This window comes from Episyrphus balteatus, chromosome 3, assembly GCF_945859705.1.
Source record: "Episyrphus balteatus chromosome 3, idEpiBalt1.1, whole genome shotgun sequence".
Classification (NCBI taxonomy): domain Eukaryota; kingdom Metazoa; phylum Arthropoda; class Insecta; order Diptera; family Syrphidae; genus Episyrphus; species Episyrphus balteatus.
Window position 1 is genome coordinate 24,427,502 of NC_079136.1, and position 19,476 is coordinate 24,446,977.

At 30.9% G+C, this 19,476-nt stretch overlaps 1 protein-coding gene across 1 annotated transcript; it reads left to right on the forward strand.

Annotated features, from left to right (window-relative positions):
• The first annotated feature begins 1,400 nt into the window (after positions 1 to 1,400).
• On the forward strand, positions 1,401 to 17,379 carry LOC129913400 (probable multidrug resistance-associated protein lethal(2)03659). The gene is made up of 7 exons (XM_055992030.1): positions 1,401 to 1,640; positions 10,984 to 11,214; positions 11,271 to 13,154; positions 13,208 to 13,538; positions 15,747 to 15,897; positions 15,963 to 16,911; positions 16,970 to 17,379. The coding sequence occupies exons 1-7, from the start codon at positions 1,561 to 1,563 to the stop codon at positions 17,238 to 17,240; spliced, it is 3,897 nt and encodes a 1,298-aa protein (XP_055848005.1). The 5' UTR covers positions 1,401 to 1,560; the 3' UTR covers positions 17,241 to 17,379.
• The last annotated feature ends 2,097 nt before the right edge of the window (positions 17,380 to 19,476 follow it).

The following is a 19,476-nucleotide window of genomic DNA, read 5'->3' on the forward strand; positions in this document are numbered from 1 at the left end:
AAATGCAAAACAAATTTTATAAAAATGAAATATGAAAATGATTTTAAAACTAACTGGAAAATACTTAAATATTAATTTCATGAATCGCCACGTATTCGTATAAAATAAATGTTTTTTTTTTTAAGGATCGATCCTCTGGGTCGATAGTGTTGACTAGGAGCCCAGGAAACCAATAAACAAAATAAAAATAGTTATTATTCTTAAAAACTGCAAAAACTTTGGCGAATAAGGTCGTACTTTCAAAGTACAAAAAATATTTGTTGAACCGTTAATAAGGGGCCGGTTATAACGGCCAGGAAAATGAATCAGAAAAACATTTCAAATATTTATGTTGTGATGTGATACCAAAAATGCTATACCAACCGATTTTTAGAAAACGGGATTTCGATAGTCTCTCTTTTTGTATGTATGTTCCAAAGTCTCAAACTGTACAATAGCATTCATCTATCTCAACACATTTTTACTGGAAAAAAAAGGTGAAATAATTTTCTGTAAGTTTTTGTTGTTTGATTCACTTAACATTCAAATATGGAAATCGATATTTTTTTCAATTCAAGTATGACAGATAAACATTGGAATGAACCAAGTTGAAATCACATAGGCAATCAGACTTTTAGTTTACAACTCTTGAGTAAGGGGTTTGTAAACTGTTAACCACTTAAGTGGAAATAAAAATATTAAGTACTGCTTCTTGACTTTATTGCACACTAAAATGTTTAGATTGATAAATTGTATTAAAGTTTTATTATTTTATTTGTGATTACCTTATTAAAGGGTGTTTTATTTGAAGATTCAGACAAACATTATCATAGATACGTTTTTCTGCGATGATACTTTTGTTATCATTTAGTTTGCATTCAACTCTAAAAGTTTCCACTAGCCAATACCAAAATTGTTTAGGTACTCAGACTGAAACGTAATATTTACTAAAATCAGGAGTTTTCCCAAAACAACAAAACCAACAGATTTCACCCTTAATCAATTTATTTGTTATCAAGATAATAATTATGCTAAATTAAATTATAATTCAATAGTAATACATTTTTTGATAACTTCCCTTCGATAAGATATCGCACATCAATACTTCAACGAATTTAAGGCATAGAAAAGTTTGATATATTATCTATTTTATCCATTGACTAGATGTACGATATAAAAGTATCTTGAAGGGCTATTAAAACTTCAGTTGAACACCTATACAATGTTTAATTAGACATACAGCCGATTCTTCGTCAATGTCCAGCCTAAATACCCATTTCTTTCAACCATAAATTTCTCATCCAAAGTCTTAAAGTGTCAGTGTTTTTTGAAGAAATGTATATTTTGGATTAAGATATCCAGTGTCAAATAAGATAAAATATAGAAAAAAAAAAAAAAAATGGTCACATATGAACATGCAGCAATCAAACTGAGTTAAGTTTTTTTTTTGAAATTAAATTTTCAAATGTTCGGTTAGTGTCATTCGATGTGGTGGCTACTTAGGAGATAATTACAGAATAAAAATCAAAGAGCTTATAAGCCCCTTAGTGATTAAAGAAATCGAAATAAATAAAGTGAATAATGAATCGTTCAAGAAGAAATATTAAAAGACCACCTAATCCAATTTTAGAAGCAAATATATTTTCAAAATGGAGTTTCTGGTAAGTGTTTTTTTGGGAGAAATAGGACCAATAGTGTCAAATATCTGAAACTAATACATAATGTATCTTTTGAGTGGATCTACTTAGAACAATTACTTTGGCTTAACGCCCAACCAGAATTGGATACAAAAAATTGTGAATTTACCAACGTTTTTACAATAAAAAAAAAAAAACTAGGTATTCAACATCGAATATTCTGGAGCTTGATAGAGAATTACATTTCTTTCAGATTGTTATAAGACAATATGGTATTTACATTTCGGATGGATATTATTTTTTAGATTCTGTTTGAAAATATTCAGCCCTATTCTGAACAAGAACTTGATTGAGAGACCTTATCGTGAACACTTTTTCCCAGAAGTTCAAAAATTTGATCACGTTCGGAAAACTTTTCCTATTTTGAACTTTTTTTTTCAGGAAATATGCGAGTTAATAGACAGTTTCTGAGTATCAATCTTAATTTCTGAATGTTTTTAAGCATGTATCAAGTCATGTATCCAAAAATCAAATATTCATTTCATATATAGGTAGTACGCAGTGGCGTATTGAGGGGAGGGCTCAAGCCCCCCCAAGCCTTCCAGATCATGTTATTTTTTACCTAATTTCATTGTAATGTATATGCTTGACTGAAACTTGTTCGAAAATCTTATAGATTTAGAGGCAGCTCAGATGCTCGAGCCCCCTCCAAATTCTGAAACGGCTATATGTGTTTGTTTGAGTAAGAGCATTAGCTGTAGCTGGGGGTTGGGTGATTTTTTTCGGATTTAAGTCCAATTCGAAATTTTCAGATCACTTTTTAGTATAATACGTACGTCGAATAACATCACCGTTTAATTTTGCAAAAGTTCTTATGCAATCTCAATAAACACTTTTTTCAAAAATTATATACTTCTCAAAGCCATTGGAAGTAGAAATATTTGATATCTCAAAATCTTAGTGGTCAACTTATGTAACTAATGGTTTCTTTCAGCAAATGCCAGTTTGGACTGCGAATTCGGATTAAAAAAGCAACATATTACGAAAAAATATATATTTCGAATTAAACATCTAAAATAACTTAATGGAAAATTAGTTTCTAGACTTTCACTTTCTGCATTTTTCACTCATTTAGATTTTCTGATCGAATTCAATTCACATTATTTCGGTTTGTAAATTTGGTGCCTTTTTCAATGAATCTATAATTTTTGGACAAAATATTATCATAGCTTATTTGTGTCTCCTCATTTTTTCTTTTGAATTCTTCTTTTTTTCCATTAAAATTGCCGATAAAATTGCATCCAGCAGTAATAATTAAACTTCAGAAACAAAATTAAAAAGGATGATCCTTCAGCTATGACAGTTCGAAGCAATTTCGAAGTTTTTGAAATTGATCCAAATGAAGAATATGATATTTTATTTCACGTAAAATTTAAAAGTGATTTCAATTCACTTTCGGTCGAATTGCGGAACATGGGCGTTTATAATCGAAAATGGTGTTTGTCACACAAGAACTTTGAAAACAGGAGACAGTAGTACGAAGCTGTCGACGATGAATAAATTAGAGACAAAAATTTTTCGTACCCCTCTAAAAAATGTTTGACAAATTTTCTAGCCCCCTCCAAATTTTTTTCTGGATACGCCACTGGTAGTACGCCGTTTTAGAATGTCTAATGTCGTTTTCTATTGACTTTTGAGATTTTTGTGTAAAACTCTCAGATTTTCCACTGCAAATAGAATATGAAATCTAGTTTTGTAATTGTGTGCAAAATCTGTGCGTATAAAAAAAATAAAACAACAACAAATGTTAAGACAAATGTCAAACAGAGGAGTGTGTGTGAAAGTGCGTGTGTTTGTATGCGTGAATCTTGATAAAAATCCAGAATCAGATTCTTGAATCTCAGATTCATTTTTTTGTCATTTTTTTGAATCTCAGGACGCAAATAGATCATGAAATCTGAGATTTGTCCACTATTTCCCCTCTTCACCCCCCCTTTCAGCTGTCAAATTCACAAATCTCATTCTGAGATTCGTCAATAGAAAACGACATAAGTGAAGTAAATCATGGATTTTTAATGGCGAAATTCGGGGCAGGCTAAAATTTTTTAATGAACTCAAATTAGATAATAAAACTCAAATCTTATATGAAACTGTTTAACTTGAAATTGGAACTGAACTTATTTGCGAAATTATCTCATTTAGGCTGTAGTAACAGGCTATAAAATATAAATTAAAGCTGAAACAACGCAGGAAAATTTAAAACACAATTTTGACAGACTTCAGCTTAAGTTGCAGTTTATTTTTCAAAAGTGAGATAGACAGATGATAAAACACTGGCCTAGTGACCCAAGAGTTGTGGGATCAATCCATAGTGGCTGCAGAATTTTTTTATTTTTATTTTTTGTGTTTTTTTTTCCAAACTGAAACAACTTTGATTTAGAATGTTTTATGATTAAAAACCACTTTAAATCAACATCTTTCTAGTATGATTTTAAAATTATCGTTGATTTTGTTGATTTTAAGTTTTTTTTTCAACCTCAGTGTACTGTATGTGATTTGAATGAATAAATTAAAAAAAAAAAAATGTTATATGTACAAGAGTATATATTAATAAAACTAAGAATAAGGTGATACAGCGAGCTGATACTGTGCACAGAGAAAAATATTACCACCTAAAAACTAACAGATTGCCATTGCCTTATTGTTTTATTGCCTTTATGTTTTATAAGGAAATCTTATTCAAATCAATGATTATAGGGATTTCTTATTATTTTTATAGGGAAAATCTTCTTAAAATTTGAGTGAAAAGTTAATTTTTTTTTTTCAAACTTGGAGCTAGAACAAAAATCGCGATTAATATTTTTATAGTGGGTTGGTTCAGGAAGTAAGTTGTGTGACTAATGATCTAAAGACTTCGCTTCGATTCCCGGCCTGGTGCAGATTTTAAAACAATAAGGAAAACCCGATTGTTTTAATAAGGTTTCCTTCTTGGATGAAAACCATAGAGAAATCTTATTGTTTTTGTTCGATTTTATGTGGTCTATTTTTCTCTGTGTGGCAGGGATGGAAAATTAAATTTTTTAAGTGTAAGTACTTAAAACTGTTTTAAAGTTGTACTTAAATATATATTTATTTTCTTCTTATAAATTATAACAAAAATTCAAAATTTTGAACTAGTTCAAAATTGCTCACTACTCAAAGTTGCTCAACTCGGAACATTAGCACCAACCTTATTGAATTCTTCTTCGAATAAAATACATAGTAGGGTGCGCCTTATATTGGGTAAAAAAATTTGTTTGTTAATTTTGACCGTCCCAACCCGCCATTTTGTTCTTTGTCATAAAAACAAATTGTCTGAAAAATTTAAAAAAATTGAATAATATTTAGAGGTCGCTACCGGCATTTAAAGCTTCATGGTATAGTGAATTTGAGGAATTAATTTCAAAAACATGAATTATGTTTTGTTTAAACATTTTTTATTATTTATACAAGGTAATATACCAGCAGTTTGCCAGAAAACCATAGCGGTTTGATTTGGTTGAGATAAGATCATCGTATTGGAGGGGAGGGGGGTGGTTTATTCCCCTCTTTTTAGCCTGGAAGGCAAATTTTCTAGGAATTTGACTTAGATTGGAAAAAAATCATTAAAAATCAACGGTACAATAACTTCATATACTTTTTTGGAAAGCTAATAATTTTTTCTTTTATTATGTTTTTAAATAAAGCTCTTTCAAATAACAGTTTTTGAAAAAAATATATTCAAACTCAAAATTTTGAAAAAAATCTTTCAAACAAAAATTACAAACTAATTTTTCTCAAAATAGCATGTAATTTAATACTTATTTTATTTTCAAGATTCAATACTTTTATTAATTATAATTCAAAAAGAGAAAACTAGATGCAAAAATGTTTTGTCGTCTTAGCGAGAAATTGAAAAAATTATCCAAAACTACTTTTTATTAGAGAAAGCCCTTTATTTTTTTGTTTCTACGTGGCTGGGCTTGCTGGTAAAATTAATTTATGAAATATTAAGCTTTCTTCTATTACTTTTGTACATTCAGAGTTGTTGAAGGATACAATAAAGTGACACAGTATTAAAATAACCGGGAATTAATCCTTTTTTCATTGATATCCCTTAAAAACTGAACTGTGAATTTTTCATATTTCTGGGGTGCCCGTTGGCCGTTGCTTTCTCTGGATTCTAGCTGTAATGTTTTTGAGGCAATTTATTTTACTTTTACTTTTTTTCCAAGTTTCATGAGTGTACAATTTTTTTTTATTTGTTGATTTTATGTAGGTACTATTTTACCTGTACTATGAAGTTTTTGCACTCAAAACTAATTCTGAACAGCAAGTGTTTCGCTAGGGACCTCGACCTTGTTGATGATTTTGGACGGAATTTCAATGTTACCACTTCTTGTGTTCCAAATTCGGCAGATTAAAATCCGTTTTCAATAAAAGCGCAATTTTTTAAACGAAAAATAATTTTTAAAAATATATAAACAAGCACTTGATAAATAAATAAATAAAAAAAATAAATAAATAAATAACAATCATATTTTCTTATTTTTAAGCATTCAAGAAAAATATTTTTTCCTATATTGTACGATTTGACTTCTCTTAATCAGTTTTTGTCTTTTCTAACCATTTGCCTAAATATAACATTTTTGAGATTAAAAAACAAGCTTCTTTAATATTTTTTGCTTGTTATGAAAGAACAATGCTCAAGTTTCTCAGAAGGTAACATTCTTTCGCTTAGGATAATGGTAAAAATGATATTTCACCTATCAACCAAATTTCCGGTTTTTTCCTTGTTACGTTTGCTGATTAAAAAACTTTTTTAAATCAGAACCTAAATTAGAACAAGCCCGTTCACAGTTTTATATGACCATTCAAACCGAAAAACGATAAATACATACTTTTATTTAACGAAAATAATAAAAAAAATAAGCTGGAAAATCGTTATCACAACCCTTAATCACAGAAAGCAGATATTTTTCAGGGAGAAAATTGCAGGGAACTTGAAATTTTGAATAGAAACTGATTTTTTAGGTGAAGATTGAAACTAGAAAAGTTTTTGTTATTTGGGCCCACCAGGCCAATTTTCAAAGCCCGGTAGCGACCCCTAAATTTTATCGGATTTGGAAAATTTTTTTTGACAATTTTTTTTTCATGAGAGGGAACCATTTGACGGGTTGGGAGAATGTAATTTCAAAAGTTTTAAAATAAGGAGCACCCTAATACATAGGTGCACATTTTGAAAGTGATAACTCTCTATCTATGTGTTACCAATGGCTTTGTCTTCATCCACAACTTGCTTTAAGATACTTTCGAAAGTTCCTTTTGTTTTTAGGATACATTCTCAGAGCCGGATTAACCATGTCATGGGCCCCTAGGCAAAATAATTCTTGGGCCCTTTTCCGATGCTTTTTCAATATCATAAGCTATTTTTAAGTTAGGTTAGAAATTTGTGCAGGTAACTTACTAGAGACTAATCGGATATAATCTGGTGTCCTATCATGTCATTTTATAAATGTAAACTAAAAGTTTTGAAATAACTATTATAAATATTGCAGTGATATCTCAACAAAAAAATTTTAGCAACTTGATGGTTCACAGATAATTTTAATTAACGATAAGTTATAAGAAAATGTCTTAGATTCAAAAGGTATAAGTAGGTATACCTATGCCGACTTTTCACGAGTCGATTTTAGCCACATGATATGTCTCACGTTTAAAGTTGACTCTAGTATGGGGATTGTCACTTTAGTCGCGTACGGCTTACGTTCACTAGGGCTGCCAGATAAAATTTAATTGATGTCGGGACAATAGGTCTTAAAAGTCGGGACAAATGGGGACACCAAAAAATTACTTGAAATCGAAAATTATTAAAAACAGATAAAAAGAATCACGTGTGTGATTGCAATATTTTCCTTGACTTATTTCCTACATTTTTGTGGATTTCACGCAAAAATATGAATTGTTCAAAATTTCATTTTTTGAAAACTAAACTTAGTCTCAATTTATTCACTCTCCATTTAATTCAAAGTCACCATATAAAATGGAAAGTTTTAATATTCGTATGCGATTTGAAAAATTTTTATTTTTTAATGGTGTCTTTAAACTTAATGGATAGTCAATACATTGGGCCTTATCCATAAAAAATCATCAAAAAAAATGTCAATTGATGTATCTTTTAATAAATGTAGGCAACAATCTCAAATTTCCATAAAATTTAACGACGCGTCGCCTTTTAAAAAAAGAAGTTTTAAAAATTCTATGTGATTTGCCAGTTTTTTTTATTTGAGAGTTAATAAATTGAAGCTAAAAGCTTTTTTGCTTAAAATTTTTATTTTTTTTTCCCAAAGTTTTTGAAGGAAATCGGAATGTCGGGACAAAATCGGGACAGTTTGTAAATCGGGACAGATATCGGGACAGGGTCCAAATGTTGGGACTGTCCCCTTGAAATCGGGATGTCTGGCAGCCCTAACGTTCACTCGACTCGACTGACGCCGAAAAGCTTCGCCGCACGGCGAAAATCGACTCGTTATAAGTCGGCATTACGGTTTCATTATAAAACTGGAAAGAGAAATCATATGAAAAAGTTTCAATTTTGATTTTATTATTATTAATCCAGTCAAATAAGGGTTTAACCTCGGAATGAATGTTAGTAGAAATTTTTTTTGCTCAATATCTTCCTTTTGCCATTCTATAACATATCTCAAAAGTCTAGAAAAATCTCATGTCCGCTTGTCGCGATTTCAAGGTCAAGTCGCGAAATGGAGATTTTCAAAATTAGCAAAAATAGGCTATGGTATTATATACACATATGATACATGATTTCAAGGTATTTTTTAATGCTTATTCCAAAAAATCTAAAATCAAGACAATCTGACGTCTCTGGAAAAAGTTATACCTGTTTTTCATCTGTCAACTCATATTATTATAACAGTTGCAAACTTACTGCCGAAAAACCCTTAAAAGTTATGGTAGATGAACCAAATTTTGCATGAAGATTTTAGAATTCATCATTATTAAAAATCAAAACAATCTATTACAAATAATATATATAACTACGAAATAATGGTATTTTTTGATGGAGGGGCAAATTTTAGGATATGCACTAAAGAAGATTCTTGTTCATCTTAGGAATAAGTGCTAGTAGGCTAATTTTTTCATTTTAATCTTTGTTTGGATATTCTTTAACTACCCTCAAAAATCTAAAAAAATCTCATGTCCGCAAGTCCTGATTTTCTTGGTTTGAAAAAAGGGTGCAGATTTTAAAAAATTAATAAGAAAAGTTTAAATTTTTATATGTATACCAACATAGGCGACATGATTTAAAGGTATTTTTTAACACTTATTCCAACAAAACACACAAACAAGTCAACCTGACCATCCCTGAAAAGTAATGCACCTTATTCATGTTGATCTGACACAAATATCTAAAGTGTAGTTTTTCAATTTTTTAAAATCTGCACCTTATTTTCAAACCAAGAAAATTAGGACTTGCGGACATGAGATTTTTTTTAGATTTTTGAGGGTAGTTAAAGAATATCCAAACAAAGATTAAAATGAAAAAATTAGCCTATTAACACTTATTCCTAAGATGAACAAGAATCTTCTTTAGTGGATATCCTAAAATTTGCCCCTCCATCAAAAAATACCATTATTTCGTAGGTATATATATTTTTTGTAATGGATTGTTTTGATTTTTAATAATGATGGATTCTAAAATCTTCATGCAAAATTTGGTTCATCTACCATAACTTTTAAGGGTTTTTCGGCAGTAAGTTTGCAACTGTTATAATAATATGAGTTGACAGATGAAAAACAGGTATAACTTTTTCCAGAGACGTCAGATTGTCTTGATTTTAGATTTTTTGGAATTAGCATTAAAAAATACCTTGAAATCATGTATCATATGTGTATATAATACCATAGCCTATTTTTGCTAATTTTGAAAATCTCCATTTCGCGACTTGACCTTGAAATCGCGACAAGCGGACATGAGATTTTTCTAGACTTTTGAGATATGTTATAGAATGGCAAAAGGAAGATATTGAGCAAAAAAAATTTCTACTAACATTCATTCCGAGATTTACCCCTTTTTTCTCCTTATTTGACTGTATTATTATAGCCAAGGAAAATTACTCAAAATATGGGCATGAAATCACATTTCTCAAAATTTTTTTTCATGGAATGTGTTTTGCTGGTTGTCCTTATCATAAAAATTAATTTGTTTGGCTGACAGGAGGTCGGGAGCAGCCACCATCTTGGAAAAGAGATTGGTATCGTTTTTATTGAATAGCTCCATTGTTGTTCAAATAAACAAAAAATGACAAATTTAAGATTTATTAAAAATAAAATTATCCTAAAAAATGATATACAAACCAATTAGGTACGTGAGTTGATTAAATAAAATTTTATAATTTTTATACTACCCCAACAAACTTCGTCAGATATATGAAAAAATTCCATTTTGCTCCTACCTTGCGAGACAAACCCGCACTTTGACCAACTATAAAATTTTATTTAATTAACTCACGGAATTGGTTTTTATATTATTTTTTAGATAATTTTACTGTTAATAAATCTTACCTTTGTCAATTTTTGTTAAAATTAACAACAATAGAGCTATTCAATATAAACGATACCAATTTCTTTTCCAAAATCTTCGTGTAGAAGCAGACGTTAGAAATCATCAAATTTCTGTAGATTCTTAAGCTACAATACAAGTTGGGAACGTTTATTGGACAATTTTATCTAATATTATTTTGAGTAACTTTTCTGCATGCACAATCTCAGATTTTTCTGACATATTCACTGATTGCAACATGAAGAGCTTGAATGGCACCATCTCTAGCTAAACTCTGGTTCGATGTCGTTGGAATAATATTCGAATAGACCAGTAGGTAATAATAATGGTTTTTTTTAAGAAGAGATTTACAGTTTAAATATTAATGGTGAAGCACATGGGAAGAAGTAGTTTTTTTTTAATTTGTTGTATAAATATGATGAATTTTGATTTTAAATGTTGTAAAAAGAACGTTTGGTATTTAAACGTGGTATATTTTGAGCTGACTGTTTTCCCATTTTCTGGGTTGATTTTCCATTTTTCCCCTTATCAAAAATACCGAAAAAATACAAATGTAACGCTGTTTTTTATTGAATTTTTTTTTGTTTCGTAGTCAGGGCGAGGGGCCCCTAGCTGAAGTGGGGCCCCTAGGCAGCTGCCTTGTTTGCCTTGAGGCTAATCCGGCACTGTACATTCTCCCGAAGCACCTATGTATTATGACCTTGTTTGTTTTGTTTATAATGTAGCTACCATACTTAAGATATATTTATATACTTTTCCTCTCTTCAGGTGGCTTCATAAAATCTTTAAAAAAGGTCTGCGTGACAAACTTGAATTAGAAGATCTTTATGAGCACAAACCCAGCCTCGATAGTACAACCACAACAAATGGCCTCATCAGATATTGGGAAGAAGAAATGAAGAAACCCAAACCCAGCTTATTGCGAATGATATTTCGAGCATATGGTTGGTCCTTTGTGCCGATATGTGTACTATACTCTATTTTAGAAATCTCAGTTAGGTAAGCTTGTATAAAATCTTTAAAATCCATCTTCTGTATATATTTTTTTCTCACAGTTCATTACAACCATTATTCCTTGGTGGTTTAATATCACATTTCTCCGAAACCAAACCGGATGTTTCTGAAAAACAAGCCTACTTCTATGCCACTGGCATCGTTTTATGTTCCTTAACTACAACACTTGCATTTCATCCATTTATGTTTTACATATTCGAAGTAGGAGTGAAAATTCGACTTGCCTGCTCTGGATTAGTCTATAGAAAATGTCTTCGATCTTCGATTACAGCTTATAACGATGGACTTAGTAGTCAAGCTATTATCCTCCTATCAAATGATCTCAGTCAGCTAGATTTAGGATTCTATTTCTTCCACGACCTTTGGAAGGGTCCCATCGAAGCTGTCATATTTGGCTATCTTATGTACAAGGAAATTGGTTGGCCAGCTTTAGTAGGAATTGGATTTCTTGCTTTATTCATTCCGCTGCAAATTTGGTCTGCCAAAGTAGTTGCCCATTACAGAAGTGAAACCGCAAAGAATGCTGATATTCGAGTAAAATTCATGAATGAAATTGTTCATGCAATTCAAGTGATCAAGATGTATGCTTGGGAGAAGTCATTCGCTAGACTTGTAAGTGCTGTACGAAAAACTGAGTTAAAAGCTATAAGAGGTATGATGGTGGTCGATGCGGCTCTTCAATGTACCACAATGGTTTCAAACTTTGCTTTATTTTTGTGTCTGGTGACTTATGTCTTCACTGGAAGTGTAATTACTTCAAAGAAAGTCTTCATTTTATCGTCGTTCTTTGAAGCATTAGACGACTCACTTTTACACTTTTGGCCTTTAGCATTGACAACTTGGGCTGAAATATTGGTTATTTCCAAAAGAGCTGTACACTTTCTTTTGCAAAGTGAAGATCCAGCCGATGGAGGTATTGAAAATTTTGCCTATGAAGCTGAACATGATGTCGAGGTGACGAATTTCTTTGGAAGAATTCACAATCCTGTTGCTCTCAAAAAAGGACTTGTAGTTCATAATCTTCATGCAAGTTGGGATAAAGGTGACAGCCCTAGGGAACATGTTAGTGGATGTAGTTTCCAAGTTCAGGAAAATGAATTCTTGGGAATTATTGGAAGTATTGGTTCTGGCAAGTCCAGTCTGCTCAATGCTATTTTAGGTGAGCTTGAAGTTATCGTGGGGAATATAGAAGTCAACGGTATTCTGAGTTATTCTCCACAAGAACCTTGGATATTCGAGGGCAGTATCCGAGATAATATAATATTTATCGAAAAATTTAACGAAGAACGTTATAAAGAGGTTGTTAAGGTTTGTGCTCTCCAAAGAGATATTGATGCCTTCCGCTATGGAGATTCAACTATTATTGGCGAACGAGGAGTGAGTTTAAGTGGTGGTCAGAAGGCTAGAATAAGCTTAGCTAGAGCTATTTACAAGAAAGCAGATATCTATCTCTTGGATGATCCCCTCTCTGCTGTAGATTCATATGTTGGAAAGAATATTCTTGAAAAATGCATTTTGAAATTTTTAGATTCGAAAATTCGTATTTTGGTAACTCATCATTCGAGACACTTAAAAGACACTACCCACATGATTATAATGGAAAATGGAAGCATTCAGAGCCAAGGTCAATATCACGCTTTGAAGAAGCAGATTTATCATGGCTTCGCACCCCATGCAGATGTAGAAGAAATGAATCTTCTTCAAAGAAATGAGAGTATTTTAGAGACAAAAAGACCGGATAAGGTGCAACTTATCGATAAAGGTTTTGACAGAAAGGAACAAAAAGCTCAGGGATCAGTTAAAGTATCAACATATTTCGAGTATTTTCGAACTCTTGGCAATTCTACACTTATTGGATTTGTGTTGCTGTTGTTTATTGCTTCTAGATGTCAGTTATCGGGTTTGGATATTTTTGTATCGAAATGGTAAGAACTTATTTACAATTCTATAGAATTTTGAAAATAACTAATTTTTTTAGGGCAACTTGGGAAGAGGAACTGCCATTAAAAACAACAAAAGAAGAGTCATTAAATACTGTACCATTTGATCGAGAACGGAAACGCAAAGTTATTCTTTATTCGATTTTGATAGTTTTCACTTTGATTTTCTACATAATGCGTACTTATGGATTTTTTAAAGTCTGTCATAGAATTTCTTTTAAACTTCATCAGAGATTATTCAATGGAATTATAAGGACTTCTATGTACTTTTTCAATACCAATTCATCTGGGAGGATAATTAATCGGTTTGCAAATGATATGAATATTGTGGATGTGCAAATGCCGCTGACATTGTTGGATGTTTTGGAGGTAAGTTAATATGCGTCTTTGCGTTAAAGGTTTCAAAAGGAGGGAAATTTCGAGGACCGAATTCTCAAAAAATCAACTTTTTTTTACATGGTCGGAAAAACAAAATGAAGATTTTTCTTACTGGTAAGAATAATCTGTAACGGTTAAACATAAAATAAGTAAGTTGACGGTTATTGAAATGTCAGTAATATAGTTGGTATTATGCTTCGAGGCTGCATTTTTTGTATAAAAAGTGCTAATTTCTGAGGGAAAGTATTTTGACAAACGTTCTTTTTCAATGTTGGTAAGGTAAGGTAATGCATTTTATTTGTTTCAAGCACGCATAAAACTGACAGACTTGTTAAGGCTCCGATTTGTAAAAAAATGGGCAAAACAGCGGAACTTAACATTGAAATTAGTGCATCTTTTGTTGCAAGTCATAATTTCGGTGTGTCTGTTAAAAAATCTCTGGAGAACTGAATTTATCGCGGAAAACTATAAATTACCAAATATGAAAACACAAAAATATAATTATGATAACCAAAATTTACCACGAATGGGAAAAACATGAAAGACTGCGCTAAAAAAAACAGACGCAATTTGAGGAATTCACTTTCATTCATTTTGTTAAAACACTTTTTCCGACCATAATTTGTCGGTTTCTGAACGAGCAGAGTACAAAAATGTTTATTTTTCAATTTACCGCAAAACCCCAAAAAATAGTAGGTACAAGGAAAAGCGTTTCTGGAAATGGTGGTGATCTCTTCAAAACGACCTTAGGGGTCTAGAAATAGTATCAATGTGAATGATGTATCATTATATTAAGACAGTAAGGCACAATTTATTCACTCTCCATTATATTTAAAGGCTCCATTAAAAATTATAAAACTGTCAAATCGCATAAAAATTTTAAAATTTTCCTTTTTTAATGGCGACTTTGAATTTAATGGAGTGTGAATAAATTGGGCCTAAGTCTTAAATAAATCAAATATAACTTTATTTATTGGTTCAGAGACAAATTTCGAAAAAAATGCTATTTTTATGCATGCCAGAAATACCTAGGCCATAAGTAATTTCTACCGACTTCCAATAAGTATTCGTCTGTATTTGTGTTTTTTTTTTTTTGTGTTTATTACCTCATAACTTTGGACTAAGCGAACCAATTTTGATAATTCTTTTTGTATTGGAAGGCTGGTGCCTGCAGTGTGGTCCCATTTCAATTTCGTCCAGTTATTGTCATAGAAATTATGAGAAAAACCATAAAACCCATGGAAGTCGGTTTTGTTTTTTTGATAAAAATTATTATTTCTTTTGTTTTTCATAAAAGTGTATATAACAGCCATACTAAGATGGGATACTGATTAAAATTGTCCAAAAAATGTATGAGTGTAAGGTAAGCTAAGATCACATTATTTATTCACATTCTAAGATCGTTCCGGAAATGATGTTTTGACCTTAATTTATTTTTATTTTTATATCACAAAGTAAAAAAAAATATTTTTGAGATTATATTATAGTGGCCTTGATTTTTGATCATAATATCACCAAAAAAAAAAAATAAATGTTAGTCTAAATATACCCCAAAACAAGCGTTCAAGGAATGACCGTTAATTAATGTACGCTACTCAAAAATGAAACTAAAACTAGCTTATAACATACATTTAATATATTTATCCATAAAAAACTGATAACAGCACCATTTGTACGTTAGATGATTAAAATATTGACACTTTAAGAAATTTTGGTACGATACGTCATTTTTCTTGGGACATCTCTTACTATAATATATAAAAAATAGTGCCAAGAAAAGGAATACTCAAAAATAATTGACTTTATTGTGTTTTTAAGCCATTATTTGAATATCAGTTTTTGAGTTATGGACATGTCCGGTAACGCTTTTTTTGAGTATACTAGCTGCAATAAAAAAGAAATGGAAACCTTTCTAAACGAAACATATATATTCCTAGAAGCGTGCCTATTATTTTAGTTTGTAAATGAGAAAAACCCGTTAATTAAATGTTATTATGATTTAAAAAAATGCTTGGACATCAAAGTTTCCACCTCCATGATTATGACCCTTAAGTGTCTTTTTTTCCATGAGTCTATGCGACAGTGCTTCTTTACCTCCATATGCGTCTATGCATCTATTGTATGCGTCCAAGGGTCCAAGCACCCTCTATTGCTGTTGTTGTTTATTTTTATTTAAAATCATTTTATCTATCTTTTCAGTTTCTTACATATTCAATGTCTGTAATTGTGGTAGTAGCAATAGCAAACTATTGGCTTTTCCTCCCAGCTCTGGTTCTAGTTGGCCTGCTTTATTTAGGTCGTCAATTGTACATCGGGGCAAGTAGAAGTCTTAAACGAATGGAAAGCATGTGTAAGTTATTAAACGGCCCATTATTAATGCAAACTTCAATTGTAAACACTTTATTCATCTTTCAGCACGAAGTCCAGTTTATTCGCACACAAATCAAACCTTCCATGGACTTACAACAATTCGAGCAATGAATGCCACGAAAATAGTTGAAGCAGAGTTTCATAGTTTTCAAAATGCCAATACATCAGCTTTATACCTTTTTACAGCCACTAATCGGGCTTTTGCCTTTTGGACGGATATATTCTGCGTTCTGTATACTTTGACGGTAACTTTTAGTTTTCTAGTCTTGGATTTTGACTTTGCAAGTGGAGATGTTGGCTTAGCTATTACACAATCCATGTCTTTGGTAGTTGTTTGTCAATGGGGAATGCGACAAACTGCTGAATTAGAAAACCAGATGACTAGTGTCGAGCGTATAATTGAATATGCCGATTTACCCTCTGAGCCACCTTTGGAATCAGATGCAAAGCATAAACCAGATAAAACATGGCCTCAAGATGGCCGAATTGATTTTATCGATGCGAAATTGAAATATGCAGAAAAGGGAGATTATATCTTAAAGGGTTTGACATTTACCATCAATCCTCGAGAAAAGATTGGAATTGTTGGACGAACGGGTGCTGGGAAATCTTCAATTATTCAAGCCATGTTTCGATTGGCATACACAGAAGGCATCATTAAAATTGATGGACACGATGTGTGTCAATTGGGATTGCATGATTTGAGGAGTAGAATCTCAATAATTCCACAAGATCCGGTATTGTTTTCGGGAACAATACGTTACAATTTGGATCCGTTTCATAAGAAAACCGAAGAAGACATGTGGCGTGCTCTATCTGAGGTGGAGATGAAATCTTATGTATCATCTCTGGAGGGTGGACTGAGTTTTATTGTCCATGATGGTGGTTCAAACTTTAGCATGGGCCAGAGGCAGTTGATTTGCTTGGCTAGAGCAATTTTGAGACACAACAAAGTTCTGATTTTAGATGAGGCAACTGCCAGTGTTGATCCAAAGTATATTTTAAAATATTTTCTAATCGATTCTTTTATAAATTTTATTTCTTTCTTACAGAACTGATATGCAAATTCAAGCTGCAATTCGAAGAAAATTTATTGATTGTACAGTTTTGACAATTGCTCACCGCTTACATACGGTTATGAGAAGTGATAGAGTGTTGGTGATGGATGGAGGCAAAGTTATCGAAATGGGTCACGCTAATGAGTTGTTACAGGACAGCAAAGGTCAATTTTACAATTTGGTTGAACAAACTGGCTATCCAACATCGAAACTTTTGCGACAGCTAGCCGTAGAAAGTTATAATGATTTGTCAGCTATAAAATAACTGAATTCTATTAAACAGGGATTAAGTGTAGTTTTTAATTATAATTTAAGTAAAATTTTATGTTTTAATTGAAAATGATTCCTATTATTTTTAAGATATTTTTTTTTAATTTGTTAAATGTGTAATAAAGATTTCTATAATATAATTTAATTTAATGTTATGGTCAGTAATTACTATAAACATTAATTAAATTTATTAAACAAATTGAAAAAAGATGCAAGAATAAAAGAGTCATGAATAAAAAGTTTCAAAGCGGACCAACGCAACTATAAAATTATTTTGATCTTCTTCGCAGGCATGCCTGAAGTTAACAGATACAATTTTAAATGATTAAAAACAAAAGGTTTTTCCTGGCATCTAAATTTGTAGCCTTTAGAACTCCACAAGCTTCCTAAAGCCTCAACAATGGTTTTGTATTTCAAAATTCCGCTAAAATAAGACTGAAATTAACGGACGAACATATTTTTTTTTGCTACAAAATTCCATATCAATTTTATTCAATTATTTTTTTTTTTTTTAAATTACTTAGGAAAAAATTGCTGATTTAAGATTTTGTTTTTTTCCTTTGAAAAACGGGTTTAATTTTGAGTACATTATGTACATTTAACAAATTTCTATATACTTGAGCTCTAAACTAAAGGAAGTTCGTGCAACCCAGTCGTACAGTTTCTTTTATTTCATTTTTAAGTTTAAAAAGTGCACTTCCGGTTTGCTCAAGACAGTGGAGACATTTTGAAAGAATGACTTTTTTAAGTTTTTGGAAACAAAATTTTTTAAAGCAAACCCTATTTTTGTGCCGCAAACACTTTTTAAAATATTCAATTTTTTGTTTAAAAAAAAAAAAAATTAGCTCAATAGCAAGCTTTAAGAATCCAAAAATGTTGTTTGCTGAAATTTGAAGTAGGTAATTTAGACTCAGATGAAACAATTTTGTATCTCGATCAGTTTTCTTTTCTTTTCTCATATGTAACGGTCAAAGTTTTCAAAAAAGTTGCATTTTCAATTTTTTTTTTTCTTTTAGGGCCAATTTTTAAATAGTCAAATAAACCTCAGATAGAGCTAATTCCTAGGAATAAAAGTTTTTTTTTTATATTGACATTTATTCTTCTGATAGTCTAACTGACTGACTAATCAGGGCTTAAAGAAATAGGTAGTATAACTTTCGATTTTAATTTGATGTTTAAAAAGTACCTACTCTTTTTATCTATTCTTTTTGATATCAATTAAAATTTCTATCTTATGTACTATGTATTGAGAAAAAGAAAATTCTATTCAAACACTTATTCTGCCCACCATTTTGGAGCCGTTAATTTGAACAAAAAAAATTGGCAATTTGTATGTAATATTTCGCATTCCCAGTGTAACAAATTTCTTGACTGTTCGTCGAGAAATGACCGTGCAAATGATTTTTAAGGTCGGAAAGTATCAAAGGCTAAAGGCTTTACTGTAAGCAAGAAATCTAAAGTTTTAATTATATTTCATCGATGGCTTGTTCCAAAAATAAAAATAAAAATTAACCTTCAAAGAAATAAAAAAATTATCACATTATCAAGTAGGTTAAGCACTTAAAGTGAAGAGTTCTGCCATTCTGCAGTAAGTAAACAAGTATAAATGTAATTCAAGTAGAGGCGTCTATAAGCCACTTTAAGAGAAAATATTATAATCAAGAAATAAAATAAAGTTTCTTAATTTTATTACACACTTAAATGTTTGAATTGATGAATTTATTTTGAAATGTTTATTTAGAATTATTTTATTTAAAAAATCTTCAGCAAAAATCTTCTACAGTTTTAAAAAAAAGATGTTGTCTGTAAAGCCGGTTTACGGACGATGATTTTACGTGATAACGTCGTCAGAAAACAGGTTGTGTGCTTTTGTTTAAAATGAGTCGATTGAAGCGTTTACTTATTTCAAACAATCATAATTTACAAGAAAAAGCTAAAAAAAAAATACCTTTTTTATTTTCTCATTATATTAATTTTTTTATTTTAAAAGCTTACAAAAAAAATTATGCAATTTAAAAGCCAAGTATTTCTTCTTAAGAATAAAACCATTAAATTTTTATAATGCGCAAAAAGTATAAAAATAATTTATTGAAAAAGAATCATTTTATCAAAAAAAGCAAAAAAACATGAATTTTTATCTTCTCACGTCATTTATATTCAATTTTTTTCCCTAACAAGCTATAAAAAATATTTTATACCATCTGAAAGCTTATTGTCTTAGCTCAAAACAT